General features: G+C 32.7%; 1 protein-coding gene across 2 annotated transcripts; it reads right to left on the reverse strand.

Moving 5' to 3' along the window:
* Positions 1 to 2,756: 2,756 nt before the first annotated feature.
* Positions 2,757 to 11,038, reverse strand: LOC107863373 (AT-hook motif nuclear-localized protein 1). 2 transcript variants are annotated; one of them, XM_016709254.2, is made up of 5 exons: positions 9,979 to 11,038; positions 7,833 to 7,900; positions 4,171 to 4,302; positions 3,732 to 3,893; positions 2,757 to 3,363 (listed from the first exon to the last, which is right to left on the reverse strand). In XM_016709254.2, the coding sequence occupies exons 1-5, from the start codon at positions 10,325 to 10,327 to the stop codon at positions 3,082 to 3,084; spliced, it is 993 nt and encodes a 330-aa protein (XP_016564740.1). In that variant the 5' UTR covers positions 10,328 to 11,038; the 3' UTR covers positions 2,757 to 3,081. The 2 variants fall into 2 exon arrangements, with proteins under 2 accessions (XP_016564740.1, XP_047264463.1); XM_047408507.1 differs by lacking the exon at positions 4,171 to 4,302 and having other exon boundaries at positions 9,979 to 10,950.
* Positions 11,039 to 11,425: the final 387 nt, after the last annotated feature.

Raw genomic sequence — 11,425 nt, forward strand, 5'->3', positions numbered from 1 at the left:
CTAGTCTCGAACTCGTGATCCGACGAAAACAAATTTTTTCACCAGTTTGTTAGAATAATATTATGTGATGATCCCAATAATTTTTAATTATTTATTTAATCTTTGCATACCGTGGAATTTTCAGTCAAACCTACATAAACTCAACATGCGAGTTATTTGGAGTAAAGATAAAATTTACATTAAATTTTTTAAGTCAAATTTAATTAATTTACAGTTGAAATATCACGTTGATAACCATCAATTAAATTTTTATTTAAAGGAAATTTTCTTTTATTTGTAAATAAAATAAAAATAAATTTAACTTTAAAAGTAATCATATAATTTATTAATTACTATAGAAATAAATTAATTTAGCGATGAACTATCACTATTTTCAACTTCAAAAAGTTCATTCATGGTTTCTCTTAGTCAAACATTTTTATTATTTTGGATTTTTTTAAAAAAATAAAATCTATAGGAGGAATTTGTAGATGAGAAATATGGAGGATTTAAAATTAAAAAAGATGAATGAAAAAAATTTAAAAATTAAAAAATCTATATAATAAAACAACTAAAGAGATAGAAGTATTGTAAGAAAAAAATATATAATACAAATAAAAAATGATGATTAAAAGATTTCAAATCAGATGAAAGTGCTTAAAATAAGTAAGAAAAAAAGTAGAATAAAAAATAAAAATATAAGGAGTAATTAAAAGAGTAAAGTAAGTTACTATGATTTATGAAAGAATAATAAAAAATAAGAAATAAAATTTAAAATGATTTTTCTTTTGGAGGGAAAAATAAATAGTTTTGGAGCCTACAGAAAATAAGAATGAGGTGGTTTTGCATTTTGGAGGGAACATAGGCTATTTTGGAGTTAGAGGACATTATGATCTTTTTATGACTTTTATGTCATTAGTGCCAAAGTGATTCGTCTCTAATAGCGTTACCCACATATATCTATGGTTTCTTTAGTTAGATCACTTCATATCATGTTGTCTTTTTCTTTTCCTACATTAAAGGGTTTTCTCAAAGTCCTAACAAGGGTAAAACACTTTTTAATAAAAATAATTTTGTATTCAAAGAGATTCAAACTTAAAATCTTTGATTAAGGATGAAACAGTTATTACACCACTATCATAATTGGTGTCATGTTATCTTTTTTTTCTGTTTATTAAAACAATGCTGTGAGCATATCAACTTCCAGCTCCATCTTTTGCCAACCATATATGAACCATTTTTATGATTCACTAAGGGGTCGTTGGTAGATTATATTGAAAAAAATAATGCATATATTAGTTAATGTATATCATTAGTATTTTATTTGATATGTATTTTAGTTTATGTATAACTAATATATACACTTTATTGTATATTGATGTCTGTATTATTAATATCATCCATTTTCAAGTATTAATGTACAAAAACTTCAACATATGCATTAACTTGGTAAATTATAAAATTACCCCTCAATTCTCATCTTAATCTTTGAGCTAAATCTACCTCTTCTTCTAACATGTAGGACTAGTGCAGACGATATTCATTTTGACAAAATCTGATAATTTAGTTAAACCCATATCACTACATATCAAAGGACTAGTCAGTATCTCTACAGAGACCCTAAAATTTGATCTTGATTTGTATCAGAAAGTAACAGTACTAATTTCATTCGAGTTAGTTGAGAAAAAGTACTCAAGACCCATTTCAAGATAAAAAATTGTGATATTTTCAAGGGAAGTTGGGTGAAAGATGAGGAGAAGCAGCACCCAATTAATTGGAGTCGGCAATTTCTTTACAAGTGAATTTATAGGTGGATGTTGTCGTTTTTCTTAATTGTCACCAGATATCTGTAAAACTTTTAATGGAAGGAAGAATTTTTTGTTAGACAAATATTTTTATAAAAAATATATAAATATATATTATTTTTTAATACATCAAACCAAATATTGTATAAAAAATAATATTTGCATAATTAATATTAGCATTATTAACTAATATACCTTATTCGACATTATTCTTACGCACTCCACCAAATGACCGCTAAGGGTGCGTGTCCGATACGGAAGGAAAATTCTTTCTTATTTTTTTTATTTCAATTTCTTTTATATCATAATTACTAGTATTAGTAATGTTTTTATAGCCTGTCTTGTAATGTGAGAGTGAAATTTGTCCTTTATTTTGCCTTTTCATTCAATTAAATTTCTTTCATTTCATCGATTTTGTCCGAATCCCATCCTTCCCAACAGTTTTCATGAAAATATTTTTGTTTTCTTAGAATGATTTCAACAAAATTTATTTAGGAAAATATGTTATTTTTTACTTATGTTTTTATGTTTGATACGCAAAAAGTGTTTCTATAATACTTAAAACAAGAGAATGAGAATGAATAAGGGTGCAGTCAGCAGTATTATGGTGGGAAGGGGGTTGTGGTGGGTGGGAATAAGGTAGGGAAGGTGGGCGGGGACAACTAAGGTTAGACGGGTAGAAAACCGGGCAATTAAATGGCCATTCCTTTTCCTCTTGATTTCTAGGTGGCTTGGCTTATTATCTCTTGATGTTGCTTCTGCAAATCCATCTGTAGGCCTCCCTCTCTGTATACCTTTGCAGATCAATTATTAACACGGCCACATAACTGCTCCTTTTTGCCTATTTTCAGCCTCCACTAATCAGTTAACTAGAAGATCATGACCAAGCTACTTATGCAATTTGGTGGAAGCACAAATTGTTCAATTTATGATTGAAGTTATATGTACAATTAGAGTAACCATTTACAAGAATTAGAGAGAAATAAAAGGTTGCTAAATTAATAACAAATGTTAGAATGACATTCTGCAATTTAATACAAAGACTTAGTAGTACATCAACATCAAGTCAATCAGAAAGCAGTGGTAATTGATAATAGCTCCTAGCCTCCTACTGGTAGAAAATTCCTACTTTGTAATACCTATAAGAAGAGAGAAGTTCTAGGTTAAACTAACACAAATTACGCCCTACTGCATCCTATCAAAGGGAATTACTAATTAATAAAGGGATCATGAGGCTAAGATTTCAAGTAGGCTAACAATTAGCAACAAGGTTACAACAATACACTATCCAGCTCAATTAGGACGCCGTGTTATGCTCTTTAGATTCCTCTCCAGGCAAAGAAACGTTGTTTTGTGACGTTGAGATTCTTGAGCTGTATATAGAATTTGCAGAGACTAAGTTATCCCCAGGAAAGGAAATAGAAGCAGCAATGTTGGGACTTGGTCCAGAGTAAGCTCCGGCAGTTTGTTCTTTAGAAATGGGAGGGGCAGGAATAGCGGCAAAAGCAGCATGCTCGACTCTTTGCTTCTTTGCCTTCTGATCCAGCTGGTGACCAGGTAGAAAGCTACCAACCACAACCTGATGCACTCAAGACATTCAGATTAGTTTTGCAAGATCGCAGCCAGACGCAGATGAGGAAATAGTAAAAGTTTTAAAGGAAGAAGATAATCAAAGTAGCAGTTATCTGTGGGTGCAATTTGCCATTCATTAGATTTCAATAACTTCCACTAACATGGATGCATATTGCACACAAAGGAAAAGTACAGGAAAGAAAAATCAATTATGTTTTGTGCTGCAATTCCAGCCAATCATCTCGAATGTTGCATTTTCCACAGATCAAAAATAGTCCCAAAATGTGATTCTCTTTTCTCTTGAACAAATTGTTACCCAACACCTTTTTGGAATAAGAATAAGTGAGCCAAAAACGTTGGTAGTTCCATACTAACCTGAACAGGACCAGCAGCTATCAACATTCCTGCAAGTCCTCCTCCCATAACCCGACCATCAGGGCCCGAAAGAGAGACACTCATCCCACCAGATCTGCTTTTTGTCACTCCATTATCACTAGGCATATATGATCCTGACAGAGAGAGAATTTCAAAATGACCCTGCAGCAAGTGAGAATCATAATTTAGATAAGAAGAAATGCGCTAATGATCACGATACATCATCGTTCTTGCATTCATTCCCAATAGGACAGAAGTATAGTTTCTATGCATGCAGGATACTTTTCTTTCTTTTATTCAATTGTTATGTGGTGCAATAGCCCCATAAGTTGATGAGGCTACGCATCAGATTCCAAGAGGTGTAATAAAATTGTATATGGAGTGCAGCAAAGAAATCAACCACATCCATACATGCATAGTAGAAGTAAACGGCTCACACCTCGTAGGTCAAAGTACCACCAGAAGAATTAGGCTGACGAAGTGTAACATTTGAAATTGCACCATTTGCAGCCAGCACACAAATAGCTCTAGATCCTTCTTGAGAAAATGAAATTATTTTCATGTTGACATCCTAATACACCAAAGAAACCATAAATAAAAAAGAAATTGGGTTTTAAGTATTCTAAGAGAAGTCCAAACAGCCAAGGAAAATTTCAACAAAAATAAATGTTCAGAAGCAATGTTCTTCAGCTACTATAATTGTTTTTTTTTTTGACAAAGGTAACAATTCAGCTACTATAATTGTTTGCCAACAGTGAGATGGCACTTTTCTTGCATTACGTGCAAGTTCTTGTAAGCATGTATCGTCAAATACATATTTTAACCTGGCGAACAAGCTACATGAGAATTATTTACGTATCCCTCAATTGACAATGAAACCAAGTCCCAAAATCAAATTGGAAAGAATTGACTCTCTAATATTTGGATCGACAATTACTACCACCATCCCACTTTGTTTGACCTACTTTCTACTTTGTATTCCCAGAAATATGACTACCTTCCTCAAATGGCAAGGCCCACAATAGCCAAATCGTCATGTTAATATGTAGAAATGTGATATTACATAATCTCAAAATTCAATATGACATCTTTATTCATTTCACGTCTTGATCTCTACTTTTAACATACAAACACACACACAACCACACCAAAACACTGTTACTCCCTCCGTTTAAAAAAGAATGACCTATTCTAACTTCGTACGGAGTTTAAGAAAACAAAGAACTTGAATCTTGTGACCATAAATTAAAGTTATGTCATATGTACCAAAATGTCCTTTAATCTTGTGGTCTTAAACATGCCATGTGGAAAATTGGAATTAAAGTGTTGCCAAAATAGGAAAGCGTCATTCTTCTTGAAACGGACTAAAAACGAAAGTAGGTCATTCTTTTTGAAATGGAGGGAGTACTATAACTTATTCAATCATTTTCACTGGAACTTGGGAGTGTCCATGAAAGCCAGTTGAAGTCCTACCATCATCGAAAGAGGGTATCAATCTAAAGAACAACATCCATGTGCTCAAGTAGGTTGAAGCAAGCAAGTGCATCTTTTCTAGACATTTATCACAATAGAAATCAATAAATTTGAGAAGTATGGAAAAAAATGTTCTAAGGCTACAAACTTTTGGATCTCCAGATCTAGTGTTTAGTTTCTTCAGGTATGATGCTCCACGAGCAAATAGCAAATGAGCATTGAATTGAAATTTTTTTTTTCTACCGATATTCAAGATTCCAGCATTGTCTTTCCTATTTCAGATGTTCAATACTGCATTATTGAAAACCACCCAACATATTTGATTTAAGGTATTACGAAAAAAGGCTGTCTTGATACAACCACTGCATCCAGGAGTTGTCTAATTCTCAAAAGTTCAACAGATGTTGGTTTCAAGACATACTAAATAGAATACATTTGCGCTATGTTGTTAGCACTCACAGATCAGCTTTTATTACAAAATAAAAATTAACCAATAAGCACCAGCCATTTGTTACAGGCCTAAAGAAGATTTACATATAGATATTGAGATATCTACAAGTTGTAGAGCAAACCATTCACAACAATATCATAGGACATTTGTTAAATATAAATATATGCATAATTGAGAAAGCAGAAGAAAACTTGAGGAAAGCAGATGAATTGAAGCCATGTTAATTACTTATCCAGCTACAGTTCTAGGATATTGTATCAATCACAAGAAGAGTAACAACTAAAACTACCTCTGCCTAACTTATTATCCTCTTTAACTTCCCATTCCCAAAAAGTCAACCTTCTTGACAATTTTTTTGTCCAGAAAAATCTAGGGTTCCTCTGCCTATGATGCCTTAAAAACCATGTTGATAATGTCTTCATATCATACAGCAGTAGACATTCATGACATGCATGCAGCAATCTCTACTGCATAAGAGACAGCCATATAATATATTCCTATTATCACTGGTCTAGGCAGCAGATCTAATTTGATTCCTATCATTCAAATGAAGCACTCAGTTGGTGGGGGTGAAAAAAAAAAGAAAAGGAGGAGATGGAGAGCAGAGAAGGCAGCCATTTTAAGCTTATCACAGGAATCAAATATATATCTTTCTTTGTTGTTTTCAAGGAAACAAAGGTTCAGTACATGTTTCTTCAAATTACCACATTGCAGAATAGCATGTTCCAATAAGCACACTTTATTCAGGTGCCTTAATCCGTTTCTCTCCTGAAATACATCAGAAATTATATACTCCATGCCAAATTCAGGAGAAATTTCTTACTTTTCACCAATATATCTTCTGTTTGTCAAACCGCACAACAGTGTGAAATACATGGCTGATGCCTTTGGTTGACTCACATATATAGCCAAAATCCAAAATATATATCTGTAGGGAAGTTCTGTTTTGCTTATTATTCACCTCTTATAGTTATTCCTTTTTGACTAGTCAAATACACTAAAGAAATTTGACCTTGACATACAGAATCATATATTTGATCATGTCTGACCCAATATCCCTCCATGCTTTCCTAGAAACACATTGCACATATCGCCAGTTAAAACCCATATTTAACCCACGTTAGCAACAGTATACCTAGAAGGGGAGATGATGTTTTAAAAATTAAGCACTGATGAAGGGTGTGTTTGGTATGATGGAAAATGTTTTCCTATTTTCCTTTGTTTGGTTGTAGTAAAATATTGGGAAAATATTTTCCAAAATAACTCATTTTACTCTATTTGAGGGAAAATGACTTCCCTCATGGGCCAAGAGAAGCCATTTTCTGGAAAATGACAAATGTGACTTATGCCCCCACCCTCACCCCAACAACACTCATATTCACATTACTCAAAAAAAATTTCACTTGCTTCAATTTTTCACTGCTTGAAATAAAAAATAGTGAAGCCCGAATTTTCTCCTTTTCCAATGTTCGTTGAATGTACTGTTATTTCCATATGCATAGATGAAGACTTACCTATGTTACTTTTGCTAATTGCATATTCCATTTTGTCATCGATGTAGCTTGTTTCACAAGGTTGAATACGCTTGTCGTTCCGTTGTATTTCTATTGATTGTAGTATTTTTGAGATTGTCCTGACAAAATGTTGAAAAATGTCTCCTATATTTGCTAATTAGTAGTTGCTTAAATTTTAATGACTTGCAATATTTTAGTATTCGATATTGATATTATTTTCTATGCTTAAATTAGTTCTTACAAATTGTTGAGTTGCTACAGGCAGTGATATACGAGTTAACAATTAGTAATATTTTCTACTCACCAATCAAACACCATAAAATATTTTTCGGAAAATATTCTCCACTCACCAACCAAACATGAGAAAATGAGTAGAAAACCAACTTATTTTCCGGGAAAACATTTTCCATCATACCAAACACACCCAAAGATTCATTAGTTAGGTTAACTGTTCCTTCTATTTCAGTTACACCACCACAATCTGGATGGATTAAGTCTTAAGAAGATCAAGAGAAAACTTTGTGAAGAAGTCTATAACATCAGATTAACTTCTCTTATATCCCTCCCCCAAAAATTTTAATAATTATAGTCATAATTCATAAATGAAAGTAACAAATAAAATAAGTCTCTCTTTAACTCTTAAATATAATACGTAAGGCTTACCTCACCAGCATTAACAGTGATCACATGTGGTGTAAAATTTGCACCGACAGAGTATGCCATCCTCTCCCCTAAGGAAACACAAAGTTTAGTAATAGCTCAAGAAGTTAAACCTTCAAGACACAGAGAGTTAAGCTTTTAAACATAATATCAGCTTCCAACTAGTAAAATTCATAAGCATGATAATTAGAGAGTATTATTTTGAAGCACAACACAAAGAGAACAAGTTTAGCCAGTGTTCAAGAATGTGCTCACATCATCGCATTATGCGATGATGCGAAGAGATGCGAGCCCCTCTTCTTTACATCACAGGGTTCTGTGAGATGTGAATCGATGCGAGAAGCGAGCCAATGCGAGCGCATCAAGTTGATTTTATTTGTAGGTCAATTTTAAATTAAAAAAAGAGTCACTTCATGTTGATTTCATATTTAGGGCAAGTTTTAATTTATTTTAAAAAAGAGTACTGCTGCAACTACCACTGATGCGAGTTTCTAGGGTTAACTTTGAAATCGGCTGCTGCAATTTCTTCTTCTTCATTGCTTTAGAAGAACGAGAATTAGATGTTGAAACATTATTAATTTAGATCTGATTTTTCTTCCTTTTTTTCTGGTTTGTTGTGGTTGTGTTGTTTTGCTGATCTATTTTGCAGCAGGTATTTCGGTGATCAAACCTGTGATTTTGGTGTTTAATTTAAACTTCTCCTTATATATATCGTATTTATTGTTGATTATATAGTTTTTGTGGTATTTTCAGTTCTGTCTTACATTGGATGCTCTATTTTTGTATTTTTTTTCCTTTTAAAGTGTGCTTCACTTCAATGATGCGCTCGTACCGCTTCACGCTCCGTGTAACGCATGATGCGGAGCCTTATCACCTTTTTCCGCATCACGCTTCCATGAACACTGAGTTTAGCCAGTTTCAATGGCAAATTGGAGAAAACTATAAGCTACTAAGTCTCAGAATGGTTCACTGGTCAGGTCTATTAATGGATTCACTTTTTTTATTTTTTTGATAACCTACTAATAGATTCACTGAGGCGCTTCATTTTTGCATGATTATATATAACAGTATAACATATAAAGATATAATGTCAACAGAAATACATCTCCTGACCAAATGTCCATGTATATTTGCATTTCTATTTCCAAAATTTGATATACAAGATAATGAACTGAATTTTGTTTTCACATGCATTCATTCATCAGGACATATCTTCAACTGTTTCAGAATGATGATAACCCTTTATTACTCTGAGAGAATAAAATATCTAAAAAAAGTTGCCGTTAAAAATAAAATTTAATCTTGTACAAATTGAAAAGAATAAACAATCAAGGAGGTGGTAAAAGAATATTCCTTTAATAGGGCCATGCAAACATATGTGATTGCTGTACGAACTAATATCCAGTAATTCTCTGTCGTCAGCAGAAGAATGTCTTGTACAATAGTGAATGATTGAATATTCAAATAGAAAATGTTTTGTGACAGCTCCCATCTACATGACATCATCTGTTTACTTGAACAAGAGTGCTGAGTCTAATAACATGCTTAGCTTGTATAATTACTTCTACAACTATAACTAACTAAACTGTATTTCGAGCTCAGCAATTTTTTTGTCTTGTAAAAAGAATAATAGTCCAAGAATGTGAGTTTAATGGGTCAGATCATTACAGATTCCATCAATGTCTTGTCTTTGTAAAAGTTAATCAGCATCTTCGTTATATGCAATTGGTTATTTGTTATTATCCCATATCACAATTATTGGGTAAAGACGGAGGTGTCCAGTCATATCAATTTAAAATACCAACACAGCTTAGTGGTCCAACTCTATTTGGCTAAATGCATCAAGAAAATAGCAGCTTTAGATGCACTAAAAAGGTTCTCCCCTCTCAGTATCTTCTTCATCATCATAAATGCCAGGAAATCAAGACCCTTCTTGATAAGGGGGACCCAGTCTAAGTTCAATACTTATAATAACTCACTTCAATGAACAATGCAGAAACAAACAGAAATAGAACAAACATATCCACACAAGTAGATCCATACTGAAACATTACTAATCACAAATAACGATTTCAACAGCATGAATACTGAAACATTTTATAATTCGATTCAAATTCTACAAAATAACACAGCTTTGGGGAAATGCTACCTGGAGTTTCGGCCTCAAACTTGTTCTTCTTGTTGAAGGAATCAATGGGTCGATTTCCACTGTTTCCCCAAGCTGAAAAATCTCCAGCAAGAGGAATTGAAGCTGATATTGGCATTGGTGACAATGCAATGGAAGCTACTTTACCATCTGGTCCATACTTCCGAGGTCTTCCCCTCTTCTTCTTCGGCGTTTCCTCTGTCACACTACTTACTGGTGTGGTTGATACAATTGATCCACTAAACTCAATATTGTTACTTTCACTCCTTGGGGCTACTCTGTAGCTTTCAGGAGCTTCATCCCCTTTAACTGCAACCCCAGAGCTACTATTAACTCCTCCTTTCTCCTCCATTCATATACACTATAGTTAAATCACCAAAACCCCTTAAACCCTGAACAACTCTAAATAACTCCCAAAACAGCAAAAAGAAGATTTTTTTTTCGAGAACTCAAACCACCCTTAAACCCTGAAGACAACTCCAATAACTTAAGCACCCAAAACAGAAAAAAATAATAATCAAGAACTCAAAACCCCATATAACGAGAGAATAAAAATACAATCTTTTATCCAAAAAAGTGCAAACTCAGCAAATGCTATATATACCAAGAGAAATACAAAGTCAGCAAATCTGCAAATGTTAGAATTAGTTGTATCTACATAAAGATCATCTGACAAAGTACAGTGGAAATCTAACTTTGCTACTGCAGAACAAAGTAGACAACTAAAAAAAAAAAACTAATTTTATGAAAATGGAAAGAAAATATGTACGCTAATCTTATTTTTTTGCTTTCACAATTTTTCGAGGGAGTTAGTGAAATTAGGGTTTTTGCAAGAAAAGGTGAAGGACAAAAAATAAAGTTGGAAATTCAGGAAAAATAATTTAAAATTTGATTAATAAATGAAAGAATCAACTATTAGGTAATATAAATTGAAAATTCAAAGTAGCATTAATTTTTATTAAGTAAATGATTTGACGTCCGTCTTGGAAATTTAATAAATGATGCTTTTAAAAATAGCAAAGTCAAGTAAACTGAATATAGTAAAAACAAAAGAAATTTGGGAAGAAGAGAATGCCCTCAACTTTTAAATTGTGATTTAATTAACTCAAACTGTAAAGTCAACTTTGGAGCCATACAATTTTTTCAATCTCTGACCTTGGCTTTTGTCTATTTAGGTAAATTAAAGTTGACCATTCAAACAATATAAAAAAATGACACAGTTAATTTTTTATTAAAAACAAATGTACGGTCTTATTGTGAAGCTTATATTTTGAACTATGGTTAAAGCAGGAATCCTGCTTAAGCAGATCCTAAAGACTGTCCGTGTTCTTATTATGGAGCTTTAATCCTTCCACTTGAGTTAAAGTAGAATATGTGGTGGAGGATTAGAGACAAGGTAATTCAAAAAATGCTAAAATATCATAGTTGAAATTGAAACTTTAATTAAAAA

The sequence above is a fragment of the Capsicum annuum genome, chromosome 3, assembly GCF_002878395.1.
Source record: "Capsicum annuum cultivar UCD-10X-F1 chromosome 3, UCD10Xv1.1, whole genome shotgun sequence".
Lineage (NCBI taxonomy): Eukaryota > Viridiplantae > Streptophyta > Magnoliopsida > Solanales > Solanaceae > Capsicum > Capsicum annuum.

Coding starts and splice junctions, on each gene's coding strand:
- LOC107863373 (XM_016709254.2), bottom strand. CDS start 10,327: ATGGAGGAGAAAGGAGGAGTTAATAGTAGCTCTGGGGTTGCAGTTAAA. Junction 7,901..9,978: donor GTTTGAGGCCGAAACTCCAG/GTAGCATTTCCC, acceptor GTGTTTCCTTAG/GGGAGAGGATGGCATACTCT. Junction 3,894..4,170: donor GTGGTACTTTGACCTACGAG/GTGTGAGCCGTT, acceptor CACTTGCTGCAG/GGTCATTTTGAAATTCTCTC.